The sequence below is a fragment of the Bidens hawaiensis genome, unplaced genomic scaffold (assembly GCF_021521415.1).
Source record: "Bidens hawaiensis isolate Kalapana, Puna unplaced genomic scaffold, B.hawaiensis_p1.1 tig00012610_1, whole genome shotgun sequence".
In the NCBI taxonomy this organism is placed as follows: domain Eukaryota; kingdom Viridiplantae; phylum Streptophyta; class Magnoliopsida; order Asterales; family Asteraceae; genus Bidens; species Bidens hawaiensis.
In genome coordinates, this window is record NW_027492036.1 from 86,916 (window position 1) to 108,826 (window position 21,911).

Below are 21,911 nucleotides of genomic sequence, written 5' to 3' on the forward strand. Positions count from 1 at the left end.
GGCAATGACTATACATCATAATATGAAAGTTCAAATAAATTACTCACTCGACTCAACAACTTCGTGAGATAGGGATGTCAGGTACGTTTATAGAGACGGCTGACAATAAAAGTACCAAGAAAATAGAAGTCCGTGCCATTTTCCTTGGAATTTTGGAGAATGATGCGTTGAGTATCCTTAATATTGAGGATGACAATATGACATACGGTAGAAACCTGTTGATTAAAAACCAATGTCAATTACCCGATTCGTTCATAGTTCTTGAAAGTTATTTTGTTTAGTAATTTGACTGATAAATAAGATAAAAGATAGGTTGAACTTTTTCAAATTCTTGATTGATCATATTTCTACGAACATAACATAGGGATACATTGATAAGTCGTGTGGTAAACATCATGTAGGCTAGAAAAAAATACCTTGATTCCCAACCATGTGTTTTGTGGCTTAGAATTAATTACCCATGATGAGTCAAGGTTAGATAACTTACCTAAGTGGGCAGAGTTGGTTTGTAGACCAGAGCAGAGGGAGTTAAACAACTGTCCGAGCCTATTAAACTCCACGTTGTTAAATGGCGGTAGTTCTGGAAAAACCATGCTGTGATGGTTGTCGCACTTGTAATTTTGGAACTAAAAACAAGACTTGGTAATTTAGGAGATAGCCATGGTTGAAAAATAACATGAAAAACAACTACTAGGTGATCAATAAGGTGGAACAGTGTCTTGAACAACGCATGAACATTGATTCGTGAACGTAGGAAAACACATTTTGGATAGGAAGAGTGAAAACTGAGATTAACAATGAAAACGTGTTTGAATTGGAAACACGACAGCGGCTGACTAGGTTTATGCATTGTACCAGAACAGATAGTGGGAAAACACAAATCTGAACAAGTTTTTAATATGAAACCCAGAACAATGATTCAGTTATTGAATGTATTGACGAGGGACAACTAAGGTTTGTATCAAAAGTTACCTCCAATACTTTATAATTAAAAAAAAAAAATCTAGCTATTGTGAACTCTGTAACATCCTCAAATTGGGTAGATTGTTTTGTAATATTTTAATTTGAAAACTAAATGATATGCATTTTAATTGGGTTTTGAGATTAAAGTAAATGAGTTTTTATATTGAAGTGTTAAGACTAAAATACCTCTTTCCTAGCCTTTTTAGGAAAATCAAACTTCTTATTTGAACCTAACCCTTGTATTTTATCCTTTATCTATATGTCTAATCTAATCTGCTCTATCTAATCTAATCCAACTCTACTAATAAAAGAAAATAATGAGATGTTCCCACATTCATTTTTGTTCTAATCTCTCTTCTCATTCATTCTATCTATCCATGGGTTATGGGCAAAAACAATTTTGACAAATAGGTTATAATTTCCTTTATAATCTTTCATCTCATTCTTCCTATCTATCTATGGGTCATGAGCCAAATATAATTTTGACAAATATGTTATAATTTTCTTTATAATTCTCTAATTATTCATCTTATTTATCCTTCATATCTATGGTTCATGGGTCAAAACAATTTTGACAAATAGGTTATAATTTCCCTTCTAATTTTCTAATATCTCATTTCATTCATTATAGTTATCGATGGGTACAAGTCAAAACAATTTAGACAAATTTTGTATATTATTGTAGTGGGTCATGTCATTTTAATTTGTGAATTTAAGATTATAGACTACTTATCATTTGTAGTATATATTTTATTTTCTTTTTACCTTTAATGTTGTTAATTTTTTCAAATAGCGTACCTTATTTACTTTTATTACTTAACAAATCCTAGGTTCAAAAGCTAGCAGCTTATATTTCCTATACTCAGAACCATATACGGTGAACGGATCGGGTCGGGTATTTTCATACACTGCTAGTGAAGGAGTAGGGCTATTTGCCCTAACTAATTCACATTCAAATTCGCGGGTAACTCTCTCTCTCAAACATATTTGATTATAATTATGGTTTTGTTCACAGTTCGATTTGTTGTTAAGTTAACAACCCTAATCTAACCATCCGCCTGATTTGATTGTTAATACTGTCGATAGGTGTTAAATCTTAATTGATTTATTTATGAAGTACACTCAAATATTTGAACAGTTGCTTGAATTACAGACATAAACAGAGCATTATTACTATAAAAACAGAAAGCCTAGCCTAGCCTCATGATGCTTATTGCTTACAATTAATAGTATTATTTTTCTGTGAATTGTTAGGGCCTCAATGTCATCACCTAATGTGCCCTCTGGTTCCCTGGTTATTTTACAACAACTTAACTCGTCTTCACCGCACTTCAAGCAGGGGGCATCCCTTAGAGTTACCGGAAAGTCGGTCATTTCTTTTTGCTTCATTTCTTATGCCATTCAAACGAAACCTTCAATTATATTAATCATCAAATGTTTCATTTTTAGTTGTCTGATTATTGTTTTGTGATTCTAGGTTACAAGAATACAACGTAGAGACCGCCATTGCTGTTATTGCTGATGGAGGCGCCACGCTGGCGGTTGACACGCAGCATTTGAGACTCGGTCTTCGAGTCGGTTCTCTTTACCAGTTCATTGGAGAACTCTCCATTCAACCAAGTAATGAGGTGCGTGAACACATGTCATGTTCGTTTATTTATGTTCATAACGTTTGTTTGCATTCATTCATTCAAATTCGTTTATGTTTGTTCGTTTACGTTTTATTTATGTCGCTAGTTTACATTTATTTAAGTTCGTTTATATATCTTTTAAAGATTTATGCACATTACAACTTAGTCTATTTAATGACATTAAAATATCACCCATTACAGTTTGGTCGAGCTTTTATAAATTTTAGGCCCAACAGATTGATGTTCACGTTTACTTTAAATTGGTGGTTGCTAAGTTATGTCCGTTTATCTATTTTCAATTAAGGTCGTGAATCGTTCGTTTATACTATTAATGAACAAATATAGACAAACGCGTACACATTCATTTTCTTTATAAACGAACACAAATAAGAAAACCTCATTCGTTAATTGTTCGTTCGACCGTTTGTTCGCTTAAAGTTAAAGTTAAACGAACGAGCCCAAACGCGTCTGGTTTGCAGTCTTTCGGTTCGTTTAAAGGCCTGCTTATAACCATTGGCTCGTGTATTTTTCTGTTGCAGGGGATATTGAAAGCAAGAGTGGGTAGAAATGTAGATGGGATGGACCTTAACTTGTATCAACAGTCTTTGAAGCTGTTAAGACAGTTTCAATCTGACCAAAACAGTCATCTCAATTGCTAAATCTGATTTTGTGATGAACATGTTTATTCCGAAAATTGAAAGTTGCAATATTTCTTTTTCAAGAAAGTGTTCATCTTACGTTGTATGTTCTTTAACTTCTTTATCTTTTGTTTTATTATATCAAATGCATAAAAATATTTGCTATGATGATAGTACAATGTTTTCCTTGACAACACCAAGCAACTTGTGTGGTACTTAAAGTTGAGTGATGTTTGATATTTCATATCCGTATCAAACAGAAAGTCTGTCTTTTGACTTTGCATTCAACTCTAATTTTGTAACTATAGCAAATTGCTACATTATTTTTTTCATTAAATACTTGCATATTTATTATTATCCATAACAACTAAATTGAGCGGATTGATTTTTGTCAATAATAAAATTTTTAGTGGTCTGTTGAAACATACTTCAAATGTTTGATATGCATACAATTTATACATACAAAAAGTAAATGTATACCTGTTTTCTACGTAAATTGTTTCAGTATTGAACGAGAGAATGATACATGTTATTAATTGTTGATTGTGCATCGTGTAGCTGTGTTTCTTTCTCTTCCATTATATGTGCATGGAATGGGGTTGAAAATCTAATTAACACAAAACATTAGTTTAGTTTGGGTCAATATATGACCTGTTGCCCTAATGCAATCATATTAATATATGCATGAATGCAACTGTTTTTTTCGTTTTTGGGCGAAGACAATAATCTTTTGAAGCGTGAACACATACACCTAAAACTTGCTTTTAAAATCTAGACGTCACTAAACCAAAAGAGCAAAGGCGTGAGAAATCAACCATGTCTTTTGCATTTAACAGTTAAATTAATCAAATTCGAAATCGTATGTATCCAAAACCATATACGAGCTAATGCTTTGGGCCGGACGTAGTTCGCTTGTTTTATCTATTTATGTATGTACACCGTACAGTCTTTGAAGCTGTTAAGACAATTTCAATCTAACCAAAACATTCATTTCAAAGAATAATATAAATCTGTGATGAACACTGAAAATTTAAAATTTCAATGTCTTACTCAAATAAGTTTTCACATTATATTTATTTCTTTTTAATTTTTTTGTATTGTGGACATTTTACCGGTATTCTACCAATGGAATCTTTGGATGTGAATCCAGTTCTTCAAAGCATAAATTTTCCACTTAGGAAATCAAATCACATATAGAAGATGTAAAGCTTTTTCTGTACATAGTACTAGTAGGGTTGGCCCTCATCTAATCCGTCTGCTTTTCCACCTATGTTAAATGTCATGGTTCACTAAATAGAAACTTTATAACTTGTTATACCTTATAAAGTTTATTGAACTGTCACATTGACGTACTATTTTTACTTATTTGACTTTTGTTTTATGCTCATATCAATGCATAAATATTGTTTCTGTGATTTTTTCCTTGACAAGACCAAGCAACTTGTGTGATATTAGTTGAGTGATGCTAGATATTTCATATTTGTATGATTGTTTCAAACAAAATGGATATCGTGTCGTCAAAAGGTTTTTATCTATCTTTTGACTTTATATTCAACTCTGATTTTGTGACCATCGAAAATTGCTATACTGTTTTTTATTTTTTTTTTCATTATAGTACTTATATGGGTTAGAAATCTTACTATTCTAATAAAAAAATTACTTTATTTTGTCACTTGTCAAGCTCATCACTACTCATTTTTTAACCCATATTCAATAAAATGGCATTTATTTCGGGTCAAACCCGCCCAAATAATAATTTTCGGATCCATATATTATTCAATCAATTTCTTTTCATTCAACACACACCCCTCCCAAATAACAAACCCTAAGTTCCCAACGCTGCTATTAGTTCGCCACTGCTCATCTTCACCGCTGCTGTCGATTCAGACCTACGAGACCGTTCATCCCCACCTCCGATTCAGACCACTGCTCCGATATTTGCCCCTTTGTTCATGTTTGTATTGATTGAATCTTATATTTAGGTATTGGTTGATTGAATCTTATATTCTTTTTGTTATATTATATTACAGTTTATAATCCTAGGGTACTCTTCGCCTCAATTTTGGAACTTGAAATCTATGACGAATTCTCATAAATCGGAGTAAATACATTATTCATCACAATTATTATTATTATTAAAATAATAATATAAGAAAAAAAAGATCTTCATCGAAAGTGGATCTATTGTCATCAACATAACATTGGCACAAAATACAAAGATTCTTTTTCATCTTAGAAATACTAAATTTAAATCTAAAAAAGAAAATTGTTTTTCATAACGGAAATCGGTTTGCCTAATTTTGTTTTAGAAGCATGTAAATAGATTTACCTAATTTTGTAAATTGTGTTTAAGATAATTATATAGGGCTGCTATTTCATATATAGTCCACTATTATTTGATTGTTCGAGTATAATTATGTTAATTCTTAGTGACATTATAAACATTCAAACAGAGGATTTGAACTTACTGGCATATTGCACATACCATTGATCATTACAAATTGATTCTTAATTTTCCTTAAGAGACGAATGGCATCTGGGTCTCTCTCTCTCTCTGTAACACCCTAGGCAAATCCCACATCGTCCGTGGACAGGAGAGATCTTTGGTTCATAAGTAAATGTCCCGCCTCTTAAATCACCAACGCGTTTTGGGCTTAATGGTAGTGGACGAGAGGATAGCTCCACAGTTAAGCGTGCTCAGGTGGGAGTAGTAGCAGGATGGGTGACCTCTTGGGAAGTCTCCACCTGGGCAACCAAAAACAAATCCGTGAGCTCTTCGTGGGCAAAGCGAACAATATTGGTGGTGCGAGGGGCCGGATGTTACACTCTCTCTCTCTGTCTCTCTCTCTCATGTATTCAGAAACTGACCACTAAATTTGGTGTTCACTTATAGTTGAACCCACAGTTTTAAATTTTGAGCCATTGGAGTACAAATATGTGTTTATGATGCAGTTCTATTATGGAAACGGGTTAATCAATTTTTGTTAAATGCTCACAGTTTTTTCTTTCTCTTAGTGCATAACTATAAACTTTTTTTTTTGGTTTGATGCAGTACCGTAACATGACTACAATTTGGCTACTTGAGAATATTTGGATGTATGTCCTGATGGCTGGATGGATTACGTATCAAAATGAATAGCACAGCTGTAAGCTTATTTTCATTTTCTAACGAACACATAAAAATATATTTGGCGTACATATTATTTTTCATTTTTTACATCATTTAGTTGGTTGAGTGATACAAACTTGACAATTCACATTGATTCTTTTCTCACTTTAATTTTTTTTTCTATAACCCTAGAGGCTCAAAGGATTGTAGCAACTGGACACTTTGTGAAGCGCACCTTAATACAGTTTTGCCAGCCACCATTTCACCCTCCATAGTTTCACAAATGTGTTGTTGGAAACTTAGATGATTATTCTACCCTGTGTAGTATGTAGGTTCTAAACAAAGTAATTGCAGTTGATTTGCTTATGAGTTAACTCTATTGTTCGTCAAAGAAACGGAATAAATTTTGAAATGTAGTTCTCACCAAATTTTTGAAACAGTGTAGTTAAATGCGATTTATATATTTTCTTTAGTTATTGTTATTTATAGAATTCTATAACTTGGTGATCTTTTTTATAATAGATTACCTTTTTATTAGTACATAATTAAGGTGTTTAGTATGGCTTAATTGCAATCTTTATATTTACGTCTATTGCCTATTGCCCATTACCGCAACCGTCTATTGTTTGACTATTTAGTTTGTTGTTTTAGTTCAAGTGTTTTTATTGTTTTCGATTTGAAATTGAATTGTCATCGCACTGTGTTCATCATCCATCTCATCTATTGCCTATTGCCCACTGGGCTCGCGTGCGTGTTCAGCCATTTTAGTAATTAATTAGCTAAATTATGTATTAAACAAAGCATATATGAAGAAGTATATGATGTTAAATTTCAGAGCATATTCCCTTAATTTCAAACCTCAAATACCTTCTTTTAAACTATGTGTTATTTTCCTTTGTTATGGAACTAAAAACAATTCAGTTGACTTATAAACTGAATCACGATGCACTAAGAAGTCATGGGAAATGACATGTCAAATATGTTATATGATATTGCATCTCATCGCGTTGTGTTCAACATCCATCTCATCTCATAGATGATTTGATACGTTTTTATGACCGCGTTAGCATTTATGAACTTAATTTACATGATTGTTGATTCTGCTATTGTATCAAAACTATGATACGATATGAACTTACACAGATTTATCATTTATGAACTCAATATGTGTATTTACATTGATATTTGTGTGACTTTTGTGATTTAAAATAGTGTATTTACATTGATATTAAGGCTTAATTGCAATATTTATATTTACGTGTATTGCCTATTGCCCATTACCTCATCCGTCTATTATTTGACTATTTAGTTTGTTATTTCACTTCAAGTGTTATTGTTTTCGATTTGACCGCCAACATTACCTTCACCTATATGTCTATCGTTGTCAAGTGACATCATATTATGGATTAAAATGTATGATATATTATGTGTATGAATATTTTTTTGTAAGTTTCATGGATATATCATCATTTATCTAGGGTTGATATGCACTTGAAGGACCGTATTTGTCACACGGACAACTATACGTGGCTAATCAAGAGTTATAAGAAGACCTATATGTAACGTTATCAAGAGTTACAAGTAGACATGGACTAAATATTTTGATTTTTGATATACGATGTATACCTACCAATACAATTACAAATGTAGTGTACAAAGAAGTTTTTACTTATTTCTAACATATTTATGTAATATTAGTAGTGTAATTTCTGTAATTTTAATGTAAATTGTAATTGTGTTAACAATATATAATCATTTTGTTGACTATGTTTCACTTAATGGTTAGAGTTTAAAATTTTTTATCAAAAACCGTGTAATATGATGGTTGGGTAAAAATTAGTTATTTTATATATTAATTAGTTAATTTTAGATAAATAAATGAATGAACATTGGTACTTCAAGCATTGTTATGTGTTTTCATGGATTTGGAAGTTATGGAGCTTATCGGGAATATTTACGAGCTTGGAATGAAGATTTGGAAGTGAGAGATTGGAAGTGCACGCATCACGAAGCAGTAAATAGAAGAAAATAAAGAATTTTGTGATTTTTCATCTTCGCGCAACGCGAAGATGCAAGACAAACAACTTCGTGCGACGCGAAGTTGCATCATATCGAGCCCGACTATTTTGTCCTTCACGCGACGCGAAGATGAATCCCAAGGCAACTTCGCGCGACACGAACCGACTTAAAACCGAAAAAATCTAGGTTTTGCCTTATATAAACCCATTAACCTCACCATTCGGTTTATCACGACTTCCAGAGGAAAAAGAGGCTGCTAAGGACGATTTTCCACCATTCCAAGGCTTCCGATTCCATCATTGATCATATGTTCATCAAGATTAGTGTTATAGTCGATATGTCGATGCTTGGCTAAGTTTCCGTGTTCATTCTAGGCTAGGTTTTGTGTATTTTAACTTCTGACCAGATTCATATGCTTAATGTTTATGAGCTTGATTGAGTTATTGCTTTGATCTTGCTTGATTATTTAAACAATTTGTGTTTTGGATTATTAATTAATAACATTACTTGTTTGGTTTTGTTCATTAACACTTAGGATTAGGCTCTTGTGTCATTGAACTATTAATCATCAAATATTGTCTTTTAATTTGGTAATACAAACATAAGTTGGTAATTAGGTAAACCGAGTTCAATTGTGTCAACAATTCGGTTAGGGTATCGTTTGCCATCACAATCAAAATACTAGGTTTAGTAATTACTACGTAATCAAGATAATTGAATCTGGGACTAAGTTGAAATATCACATTAACCGAACCTAGAATGAATACCTTTTAATTAATATTATTTACAAATTCTTTTTAAGTAATCATTTAGTTTTAATTAATCTTTTTTTCTAAAAAACCGTTTGACATCGTCTGTCCGCCTTTGTTAATAATTAATCTAGTAATATTAAATTAGCAATTTCCTTGAGTCCATGTGGAGACGGCCTTACTTACCTGTACTTGTTATAGGTATTAAATCTTTTTAATTGATTGTTTGAGTAGACCGCGACAGCCTACGTCATAATACATGGGCATCAAACTAGTTGTAAATATATTCCTTCATCTATGATCTATTAATAATATTTGTAAAGTGAATGCATCTTAACATGTTTTTTTAGAATGATAATTCACACGTTCTCTAACTCTAATTTGAATTAAATTTCATAGAGCTAGAATCCTTATCACTAGAAAGACGAAGTTTTACTTCAATACATAAAAACTGTTAGACCAAAGACTCTTTAGCGCATTGAATCATTTGAAAGAATTTTAAAATTACTTAAAAAGTTTTTGTACGTGCTTTCTTTACTGATATTTTAAATTAAATCAAATTAAAGAAGAAGAGAGACAAGAGCATTAATAAGAGATATAGTAAGAAAAGATTATTTAAGTTTGTAGATAAAGGATCCAATAAAATATCCTTTATCGTACATTACGTACGCGACACTTCGAAACGATGATTTTCAGAAACCCTAAATCACAATTACACTTGATATAACGTTAAATATATATAATTCTCTTGTATATTTTATATAATATTATATTGGTTTTTGTTCGGTTTTTATTAGAATTTGTATACTACTAACATATATGAATAATGTAGGTTCCAGAGGTTTATCGTGGTTAAAAAGAGTGAAAAATGAGCTAAAACGAAGAACCGACGGATCAGGAAACGAACTGGACCGCATCAGAATTGAACCGGGCCGGACCGGATCGGCCCCCTATTTTTGCATGCTACGCTACGCGACGAGGTGGTGCAATCCTCGTCGCACGGCGCAAGGAGTCCCAGATTTCCAAAATCTTTTTCGTTTTTTTATCAGTTTTGGGCCCAGAAAACCTATATAAACACCCATAAACTTAACCCTAAGCATACCCTGCGAACCAGAGCCGAATTTGGAGTTTCCCGGAGCTTAGGATTGCATATTTTGGCGGGTTTGAAAGCAAGGAATCAGCCGGTGAAGTGCTTATCGATCAAGAACGAAGACTACGGATTTTATCACCTATTTTCTTCCGTTTACATTATTTTTCACCAAGAATTCCTTTATGATTGTTTTGTTGATTTTACAATGCTTAACTAGACATTATAGACTGCCTACGCACGCGATGAACCTTTTTTGATGTTTGATTTTGATTTGGGAGTTATTTTACGTTATGGTTTTATGAATTAAGTAAAATGTTTGATTATGTTTAATTGATGCATATGTGTGCTTAGGATTGCTTAATTGAGTTTTATTATTCCATAGTTGTCTTGATTATTGTTTGTCATACGATAGGTTGCTATCAGGTCATCTACTTTCTGTTTTTGACTATTTATGTTTGATTTCGAATAAGATCATAAGAATAATATTATTTAATCAAGGAAAATTGGATTCTATTAATCCAAACTATTGAGTATTGGCCAATAATAATCCCAACTAACAATTTAACCGGTGACAATCCCAACTTTCAGTTTTGTTACCCACAACAATCCTAGTCTAACAAATAGTTAACCTCGTTAAGTTTTCTTAATGTGGCGCATGACGTGGCGATTACATGGTAATAGTTTATTTTTTTTTAATGATGTGGCATTGGAGTATATATTATTTTTATTAAAATAATTATATATAATGAAATATTAAAAAGAAATAAAGTGGGGCCCACTCACCACTAACTTCCTCTTCAACCTCCATCTATTCACCATCATCTTTAACCTCCTCCCCTCTCCATCAACCATCATCATCCCGATCATCTTCTCCTGTGTAATTTTTGAGCAAACCCCTTCTTCTCCATTAAACCGTTGGTGTTCTCTGGCAAACTCGTCGGAAAATCGAATGTACCATCACCACCATGCCGGCCAACCTCGACCTCACTGGAATCAGGCTAGTTTAAACAAGGTGGTTCATATCTCCGCCGGAAATCGACGTTAGTTCCAACTCATCTTATCGTTGATTCAGATCTGAATATAGTGAAGGGAAGTAAGTCCAAATCTGAAATACGAGGTGACCGGAGATATCCAAATCTGAGAAACGAACCTACGATGAAGACGAGTTGGAGATATCGTCAATTTCCGGCGGCCATCTGAACTTCCTCGTTTTAACTCCGATTCCGGCAAGTTCTAGGTTGGCCGGTATGATGCAGTGGCGGTGACGATATATAAATTGGTCAGAGCTCCGGTAAGTTCGAGCTAGGTCAGTGTGGTGTAGTAGTGATGATGGGTTAGCAAAGAAGATAGGTTTTGTTTTACAATTGCAAGTATGAGCGGGCAATTTTTCACTGGAGAAGGTGATCGGTGGTTATGATAGTGGTTGATGGAGAGGGAGGAGGTTGAGGATGATGATGGATGGATGAAATGAAGCTAGTGGTGAGTGGGTCCCACTTTATTTCTTTTAATATTTTATTAAATATAATTATTTTAATAAAAATAATATATATTCCAATGCCACATCATTAAAAAAAAATAAACCGTTGCCATGTAATCGCCACGTCATACGCCACATCAACAAAACTTAACGAGGTTTAGGCGAGGATTGTTGTGAGTAACAAAACTGAAAGTTGGGCTTGTCACCAGTTAGATTGTTAGTTGGGATTATTATTGGCCAATACTCAATAGTTTGGATTAATAGAATCCAATTTTCCTTTAATCAAATAAACCTAAGTGTGCTGCTAATGTAAATAGCTGCAAGGTGCTAGATTATTGATAGGTCTTTGTTAATCAAGCTTGCTAGATTTAGTTCTTCGTAAGGAGTCCGTCTATGTTTAATTGGTCAATTTTGTCTATTGAGTCAATTGAACATATTAGACCGCCTTTGATTTCCGCGCTGTAAGGTAGGATTTCGTATAAAGGAACTTGTTCATAATAAATTAGGTGACCGTAAGGAAATTTGATTTCTAAAACGGGTGTGCGTTAAAACTTATTAGTAACCCATAGGTGTCTTGTTGAGAAGGGTAAGGGGTCCTGTTAGGGTTTTCTTTTAAGCGTTTATTTTATGATCCATATCCATAACTAAATATTTTCCTGGTTAATTGACAAGTGAAACTTAGGGGATTCTAGCATAAGTAGTTTTCCTTTATCATCTGATTAAAATCAACCAAATTGTCTTTCGTTTAAATTACTTGTTTTTCTTAATTAGTTATTAATAATAGTTTAAAATTAGTATTTTAATAAAACCCCCTTTAACAAATATAAATAAATAAGTCGTGTCTGTAGTTGAGTATAATTAGCTAGTTTACGTAATTAAAAGAGTCTCGTGGGTTCGATATCCGGATTTACTTAGTTGTACTAGAGTCGACCGGTTCACTTGTCGGTTAGTAGTTTTAGTTAAGTTAAGAGTCTAGAATTATTACTTATCTAGATTAGCGTAATTTTAGTTAATAATTTTATAACTACTTTTAGCACATTAACACTCATCTGCCCATCCTTCTCCCTTAATCAGTCTCCACCACCACTCACCGGCATCACCACACTCCTTCACCATCACCACTTCAATTGAATTGAATTGAAATACACCATTTGCAGACACCCATTTGCAAAACTTTAAATACGTTCCAGATTTGTTCATATGATGAAATCGATGATTGATTGATGATTACGAGATTATATGATGTGATTTTAGCGTTCAATTTAATGTTACAGATGTTTAATTTCATATATGAGCTTCTGAACGTTTAAAGGTTTATCTAGAACGTTTAATTTCATATCAGAGCTCTGATTAAGGTTCTAAACTTCTAAACTTTTTGTTCAGAACTTCTAAACTAAAACGTTTAAAGGTGTTCGAAATTGGTTAGAACGTTTAACTTGAACGTTTAAAGATGTTCGTTTTTTTGTCAGAATGTTTAACTTGAACGTTTGAAGGTGTTCGCTTTTGGTCAGAACGCTTAACTTGAACGTTTAAAGGTGTTTGTTTTTTATCAGGACGTTTAACTTGAACGTTTAAAGGTGTTAGTTTTGGTTAGAACATTTTAGTGTCTTCAGTTTTGTTCAGAATGTTTAAACGTAATATTTTAAACCGTAATCAGAGCTCAATTGAGTATATTATTCTGCAAATTCATAATCGATTGATGAATCTAAATCCTTCTACACATCAATTTGATTGATTAAATTATCATTTTTGATTAATTTTGAAGGTTCTTAATGTTCAACGACGTTTCATTTTGATTTTGGTTTTTGACTTTTAAGATTTCATACTTTAATCTGATTAGGGTTTAGAAATTGGATGAGATCATGAGTTCAGAATTTGTATCAAAATGAATTTGTAATCGACGAATTTGATCATGAACTAGTTTGAGTTATTTACAAAACTGTCACCGCGTGTTTTTTAATCCAACACTCTGGAAGGTCGCATATGTAATGTATGATAAGTCATTATTATACAATAACCCACCCCTAAGTTAGCATACGTATAAATATTAATTATTTGAGAGGGTTATAGACGGAACATGTTCTTTTACGAGAACACGTTAAACAAAATAAATAATTTGTATTTCTTGACATAAAAAACAGTTGATATATAAAAAAAATGGTTGAATTACAATGTCTATTTCTCTATTTAAATTAAAATAAATCAAACAAATTTCATTTATATATATATTAAACCTACATATGTATTGACTACACATAACTTAATCATTAGCAATAAAACATACGAAAGAATTAATTCGACGGTTTGTTATCCACATAACTAACACATTTTAAGAAGTGTAAAATCTAAAAAAAAATATAATCAATTCATAAAATAAAAATTAAACGATATAAGTTTGTTTCCTGCTGTTCTCACAATAATTTAATATTTTATAATAAAATTTACATTATATATCACATAAAAGAAATTAAAACTATCGTCTTACCTTTTCAATTCTAATGAGTTATTTGAAATGAGTTATTTGGTAATCTTTTAATGATTCTAAACTGCTTTTAAATAAGTCAACATTAAGTGTGTTTAGTTCATTAGAATGACATCTTTGAGTCGGTCAACAAACCTTTTCCGTATTAAGTTTCAAAATGATGCTAACTAAAAGTTTTAGTTCTTTGTTCTTTCACATGAGTGCATAACCCTTAGTTTGTCATTCACACGCTACATCCTCGACCCACCATCACCTCCCCCGTCACCAATCACCATCACATTGGTGAATTAAGAACCGATTAAAAAAGACTCTTAACCACTTAAATCTCTTCCTGATACAAAGGCTGCCATATAACCCTTGAGTGTTTTATTATATATCATACATAATAATACTTTACCTAATTTTTTCTAATCGATATATAAAATATTCATCGTACATCATTTCCATGCATATTTAATTGTATCAAGATAAGACATATCAAGATAAGACATATTTAATATCGTATGCATCATTATCGTATAATAAAAAACACTTTTACTAGTAGGCAAACAAAATTTCAACAATTTTTAACTCAACTTTAACGGAAAACATCATAATTATTTAATAATAAATTTTGGATTTGTCTACTTAGTAATTATCGATTGGATTACTTAATTCATCTTTCTTATGGCAGCATCATTTTAAGCCTTTGACATATTTTAATTTAACTTTTTCTATACGTTTATAATTTTTTATCACCGACTTACTTTGGATATGTAAGTTTATTCATTTGTTTAGTAACAATAATATTTTGCTTGGCTCATATTACTTTGGAATCAAAATGTGTCCTTTCAATCAATTCTAGCTTCATCGTAACTATTATAGTATTACTTAAATCCATAATTTTAATTATTTAACTTCGTTACCATTAAGGCATCAAGTTAATTAAATAAAAGGTAAATAGAATGGTGGTGTGAAATTATAAGTGGGGCGATAGTTTTTGAATAACAAAGTTATTATTATTATTATTAGACCACATAATCAAATTTTAATGATAAAAATTAAAAGAAACCAACCTTACTTTTTATTTTTATTTTTTTAGTAAAAAGTAATTCATTAACATAACAACCAACTACAAACAAGAAAGGCAGGGACCTCCACAAAGCATGGAGGAAGAACAACCACAAGAACCCTAAAAACAAACTTACGTTATGACGCTCTTACACCAATTATACCAGCAACTCGTAGGGCTCTTACTGTCTTACACCCATTTTTAATCCATAAAAAGCTCAAAGACTTGATATCACCAATAATCTCTTCAATTTTAGCCTTTTTACTTTCGTAAAACTTCTCGTTTTTCGTCTTTCAAATCCTCTTACTTTAAACTGAAATGCAAATTGAAAATATATTCCACTAAAACAAAAATAATGGACATTGGAAAAACATGTTAAATACTTTTTGGTAGTAAATATAAACAGTTGACCTTTAGCTTTGCGTGAAATGAAATTTAGCTAGCCCTTGTAGTTTATGGTAATTAGCCATAAGTCCTATATGTTGAGAAATCTTGCAAGAAAGTTGTATAAGATTATTCTTTATGTAATGATATTATTGTCAATTTAGAAAAGTAAATTGTCATTTTCGTTAAAGTAGTTTGGTCAATTTTGTGTAAATCCTTTTTTCCTCCTCACAATCCTTATAGTTCTAAAACTTGTTACTTTCATCCATTTCATTAACTCCGAATGAGGGGTATTAGTATTTTGTTTTACTTAATGCACAATTTTCTAAACATGTACAAGTTGTATTATAAATAATAACTGTATATCAATCTCTTTCTATATCTCGACAACACAACCATGACCTGATCACAAGCAATATAGAAAATATGTAAATTATTTGTGATTTCCGAAATACTTTTATAGATATTCCAAGAGATGTGTGGACAAAATTTCGATAATCCTATAATCCGAAGTCATGTAAATTCCTTTGATTGTAATATATTAATTATTAACACTACATTTCTTTTAGAAAACTTGTTTTTAGCTCTTTTTACTTGTTTCTAGGAGTTTTTAGCTCTTTTTACTTGTTTCTAGTGAATTGTTCCATATTACTAACTCTAAAGATATATAACTGTAAACTACATATCGAATACTCAAATGAATCAAACGTGCTAAAAGCAATTTAATGTATTATTGTTTTAATATTCATAATATCTTAATCTATTGTTTGCGTTTTTTAATTATGATTAATGGATTAGATTTGACTTTTCATTTAATTGGTATGCAACAGAATATTAGACACCCTACCTTTTTTACAATGAACACTCATACTTTTGGGTTAAAGTTGCAATTTGAAAACCCTAAAGGGGTGGTAATTGAATAATAATAATAACCTTAAGGTGTTAGGTGAAATAATAGTTGCACACTGAAAAAGCAAGTCATCCAATAAAACCCAAGTAATTATTATTATTATGCATATACGGAGGGACCCTGTACAAAACAGTAAACACGCCCACCTTCGTATACATATATGATCATTCATCCACCCACCATCTCTTGATCAATACAAAGGACGCGTTATAGACATTTGATACATATATATGCACACAACCTGTTTGTATAAATTCCCAAGTGACTTGGGACAGTTTACTTAAGAAACACATGGAGTGAAAGTTACCTGAAGCTTCAGAAACTGCATAAATATTCTGATCATTATCTTTGCAGGATTCTGTAGGTTTCTGTGTGCTTCTGGTCAACTTTTGGGCTGCTTTGTAACTTACATCTGCCACAAATCTTGCTAAAATACAAGGTTCTAAAAGTTTCTTGATTTAGTTATTAATTTGCTTGTTTATGAAGGTTTATGGATCACTTATGATATTGGTTTTGGATGATTGTTTGTTGTATTGATAGTTTGATGTTATATATTTTGTTTCTTTAGATTGTTCATAACATATATATAGCTAGGTTTAATTCCAGGTGAGTTTAGATTCATTTGTTATTGATATTGGAATCAAAAGAAGAATTTGATGGGTTAGGAGGTTTGTGTTGATCTGTCACAGAAAGTTAAATAATTTCCAAATCTGAACCAAATAAATTATTGAGAGTCAGTGAATTACTAAGGTCTAAAATCATTTTTCTTCTTTATGGAGTCAAATAATTAAGATCAACAGGCCATGTTCACTGACAGAAATTTTGTATCTTCTTGTAGTGATATAAAGAATTAAGAATAAAAGATTGTTACAGAAATTGTTTGGATCTTGTTATTATCTGATATATTTATGATTATCTGCTTTATCATTTTTTTTAAATGGCGGTAATATATTAGAAAGCACCAACTAGCAAGAAACTACACGTGCGAAAACAGAAAAAAAATTATATAACTAAAGAGGGTTTATCAGTTATCTTTTACATTTGTTTGTAATTATTCTATCTCTAGTTTGGATATTAAGATAGTTATTGAAATATTTTCGTTATCATTTCTATTTCATTGTAATATCTTTATATAAATAAGTCAGGTTTTCAGTTATTCAACAAACAGAAAATATTATGCACCATCTAATATGTTTGTTCTTCATTTAAATTCGTTCATATTTTCTATGGGAATCTTTTTAAATGTGACTTCCTTTTTTTTTAAAAAAGATTTTAATGATCATCTTGAATATCCAAACTCTGGTCAAAATTCAAGTTTCTACCACTTATATTAGAAACATATGGAGCCTTAAAAGGTTCAATTTTTAGAAAACATGTAGGCATAAGTCACAATTTACGTATCCTAAATTTAGTGGTCTCAGGTTCAAATCCAGGTTTCACTAATTTTTTTTAATCTTTAACCACCTATAGGCCACATATCCAGCACAAACAATGCTTATCAGATCTCATTGGTAAGTAGTGTATTAGTAAGCGGGTCTCGTAAGTTTTCTAGTAAATGGTTCTCATGATTGCCAAAAACACATCTCAAATGTCACATGGTTAGATGGGTATATATATCATTCCATATAAAGATTTTATGCCACTTAAAGGAAGTTCAAAGGGATGTGTTTGTGGTCCATCTAGGCTGTTGATTAATTTGGTCCAAGATGTGGATGGAAAACAGGATACCATACTTTGCCTGCTATTTTGTTATTTTTCAATCATGGTCCAAAAAAGAGACTCATTTGACCTTACTTGATATCAAGCCAAAGTCCCAAAAGAAAACTTGATCACGCGTTCCCTTAATAATTTGTGACACATGTTACACATATATAATACACTTTAATAATACACTTTAGTTATCAATCATTTTCTTTACCAAAAGTTTACCATCCATAATAAAAAATCTTCCCTTTTGATTCAAAATATCTGACCAACATATATTTCAAGTCAAATTAGTTATAAAAGTGGAATCATTTCATAATCTTCTATGCACTTTTCATATTGGCAGTTACATGAATTGGTGGATCTTTAGTATTATAATGGGCTGGTTTTGTTAGTATAATCTAATAACTTTGTGGGTATCAACTGAATTGCAGACAGGATGGTGCAATTTTCGTCTTTGTTGAGCGGATTAACGAAAAATATTGCAACAAAAAACGGGAAGAAACGGAGGATTAATCTCGGACGAGAAGCTACTGAGGCTTTGGCGAAAGAAGCAAGGAAAAACGGGTTATTATTAACGTCTTCGGGTAATGTTGCTGCCAAATGGTCTGATAATTATGTTTCTGCCTATTCTAAGGGAGGAAATAAAGGGATTAATCAAGATTGCTTCATTGTATGGGAGCCTGGGAGGTATATCATTTCATTAAGCCCATATTTTTACTTTTGTCGTTCTATAAAAGATTATTAATTTATAAAGATCAAGAGTTTAAATTAATTTAAACTAAGATCAAGCAAGCGTACTCAGAAAAATCTAACTCATATGATAGGGTCTGGGGAGGGTGGTACGGGTGTACAGAAATGGATGGGTTGATTTGGACTCAAACCAAGTTTTTGGTTTTTGAGTTAAAAATTGCATGGTTTCGGTTTTTTTCAGTTTTCAGTCCGGGTGGTTCGGTTTTTCCATTTGGGTTTGAAAAGTTTGGCCCAAAATAATGAATGTAGGACTCAATCTTTTTGTTACTTTAGGCTAATTAAATATTTGGTTACACTATTTGTAGGTCCTCGAAATGGATCTAGAAATGTGTAGTTCCGACATAAGTATTAGCCTAACACTATTTATTGAATTCTTGTAAACTAATTACATGTGATCCATAAATTGGGTTTCGTTTATGGTTATAATTACATGCAAAACCGATACCGAACTGAAGAATTCGATTTTCACAAAAAACAACATAAAACCAAACCGTTGATTTTTGTTTGGGTTTGGTGATTTCGGCTACAAGATTTTTTATAGTTACATTCACATTTCACACCTCTTGAGGGGTGGGTTGAGGGCAAGCATTCCTATTTCTTTTGAACTTTTTTAGGTGTAGTAAACTACAAAAAGTAGATAATATAAAGTGTCACCAACAAAATTAAGACAACAAGAAATAACAAATACTAATAATAAAAGTAGCCATTCCTTAACTTATATTAATTTTAATGTTGGCTAAATTGTAGGGTTTTGGAGGGAAGGAAGATGTGATGTTTTGTGGTGTTTTTGACGGGCACGGCCCATGGGGCCATCTGGTGGGAAAACGAGTGAAGAAAGTAATGCCTGCGTACTTGCTTCATTTTTGGCAAGAAACAATGGCTCAGTGTTCAATCTTGATGAATGGTGAGATGTTTAAACATACAAACTTTGACCAATTTGATATGTGGAAGAAATCTTTCTTGAAGGCTTGTGCTACTATTGATTATGATCTTGAGCTTCATCCTGTCATTGATTCGTTTTACAGCGGTACGGCTGCATTAACTGTAATACGCGAGGTAATTGATTGTAAATTTGTTTCTGAAATATGTATGATCAGATCGGATCGAATGAGTTTTCTCTTTAAAGTCAAACTTAGAGGTCGCAATTTCAACTCGTTTATTCATGAATGTGTTGATTTATGTTATGTATTTTTTTTTCTCTAAAATGTCAAATGGGTCGGGTCATTTTTCAATCTTAACCCATTTTACATAGAGAATATTAAAACATTTTATTGAAAAAATCAGATTATATTATAAGTGACAATCTTGACCGGTTCTTCAAATAACGGTTAATTTGGGAGAAAATAAATTGTATACGGGCTCATTGGGATCACCTCAAATTAGACAATGGGCCAATTTGGTTCTACTCAAATTAGTTAGCGGGTTACGACGGTCAACTATGGTAAAACTTGTTAACCTTAAAAAGGGTCCAAATGAGAGAGCTTCAGACAATCATAAATATTCATAATTATACATTTTTTGTGATCATAATAAGTTTTATGCTGCTAATACTTTTTCATGATCATGACTCACAGAATGATCTTTTGGTGTTAGCAAATGTTGGTGATTCTCGAGCAGTTCTAGGTACAACTTCAGACGATGGTAGCCTGGTAGCGGTTCAACTTACTGTAGACTTTAAACCGAATGTACCTCGTATGCACTCTCCTACATAACCTAATTATATGAATTCTAGTTATCTAAATATATGTTTTTTGCCGCTTACATTTTCTATCCTTGATTAGAGGAAACTGATAGAATACATAAGTCGGGAGGGCGCGTGTGTGAAGCAGAAGACGAGCCCGGTGTGTCCAGGATTCGGGCTCCTAGTGATGAGGCACCAGATGGACCAGGGCTTGCACTTTCAAGGGCTTTTGGTGACTTCTTTGTTAAAGATTTCGGTCTTATTTCTGAGCCAGATGTCATACAAACAACCGTAACTGCACGCAATTGTTTTGTCATTTTGGCGACTGATGGGGTATGATGTTAACTTTTAAACGTGTCATTTTCTTAAATGACACAAAAATTTTAAATAAGCTGATTACACGACACGAAACATTTAGCACGATTAAATATAACCAATATAATAAGACATGGCATGTTTAACATGGATATTGACACAGTTCACTAAATGAGGTTGAAAAATAATAAGACATAGTTAACATGATAAAATAAAAGTTACCAAAATCTATTAATCATATTTAATTATAATATATATAAACAATTATAAAATCATAAAAGTATGTTGTTTTGATAAATGTGTCATATACACGTTGTGTCAATTGTCGACCTATTTGCCTATGTAACACATAAAGTTAAATGTTTTTTTGGTGTGATAACTGTTGTGTCAACCTACTAACCTATATAACATGATTAGTTAAACATGTTACGTGTGTCAGGTATGGGATGTTGTTTCAAATGAAATGGCAGTGGAGATTGTTGCAGCCGGAAGGGAGGAATCGGCTAAAAGGGTGGTCGAGTATGCAGCCGCGCAGTGGAAGCGAAAGCGGCCTGGATACGCAGCAGATGACATTTCAGTTGTGTGCCTATTTCTCCACAATGAGTGATCATCTTCTCCATGATCATGAATGTTGTTGGCATATGGTGAGCAATGTCTCATTGCTGGTAGTATCCACTTTGTATGTAAAGAGTCAACAAATCCTTTCTTATATATTCCTATCTTTGTTATGTATAACATCAAGGCCCAATAACATCATATATAGATGTGAGAGTTGGTATTGGTATTGGTATTGGCCCAGGTAAGATATATTTCTTGGTTATATTTAGGAATAATGCAAATGAAGTGAATAATAATTTGTTAATTGGTATGAAATCGGCAAATCCTCTGAGGCTCTGATTAATCATAACCATGTATACTGTATACAATGAAATAATGAATAGACTTATCTATATTA

General features: G+C 32.1%; 2 protein-coding genes across 2 annotated transcripts; both read left to right on the forward strand.

Moving 5' to 3' along the window:
- Positions 1–2,224: 2,224 nt before the first annotated feature.
- On the forward strand, positions 2,225–3,253 carry LOC143541525 (CST complex subunit TEN1-like). Its single transcript, XM_077034335.1, has 3 exons — positions 2,225–2,328; positions 2,441–2,591; positions 3,134–3,253. Exons 1-3 carry the CDS (start codon positions 2,225–2,227, stop codon positions 3,251–3,253), a joined length of 375 nt encoding a protein of 124 aa, XP_076890450.1.
- A 13,389-nt stretch (positions 3,254–16,642) lies between these two features.
- On the forward strand, positions 16,643–21,702 carry LOC143541514 (putative protein phosphatase 2C 73). Its single transcript, XM_077034329.1, has 6 exons — positions 16,643–16,942; positions 18,642–18,887; positions 19,706–20,016; positions 20,535–20,652; positions 20,742–20,974; positions 21,396–21,702. Exons 2-6 carry the CDS (start codon positions 18,647–18,649, stop codon positions 21,561–21,563), a joined length of 1,071 nt encoding a protein of 356 aa, XP_076890444.1. The 5' UTR covers positions 16,643–16,942; positions 18,642–18,646; the 3' UTR covers positions 21,564–21,702.
- The last annotated feature ends 209 nt before the right edge of the window (positions 21,703–21,911 follow it).

Coding starts and splice junctions, on each gene's coding strand:
- LOC143541525 (XM_077034335.1), top strand. CDS start 2,225: ATGTCATCACCTAATGTGCCCTCTGGTTCCCTGGTTATTTTACAACAA. Junction 2,329..2,440: donor TCCCTTAGAGTTACCGGAAA/GTCGGTCATTTC, acceptor TTGTGATTCTAG/GTTACAAGAATACAACGTAG. Junction 2,592..3,133: donor CCATTCAACCAAGTAATGAG/GTGCGTGAACAC, acceptor TTTCTGTTGCAG/GGGATATTGAAAGCAAGAGT.
- LOC143541514 (XM_077034329.1), top strand. CDS start 18,647: ATGGTGCAATTTTCGTCTTTGTTGAGCGGATTAACGAAAAATATTGCA. Junction 18,888..19,705: donor AGATTGCTTCATTGTATGGG/AGCCTGGGAGGT, acceptor TGGCTAAATTGT/AGGGTTTTGGAGGGAAGGAA. Junction 20,975..21,395: donor TCATTTTGGCGACTGATGGG/GTATGATGTTAA, acceptor TACGTGTGTCAG/GTATGGGATGTTGTTTCAAA.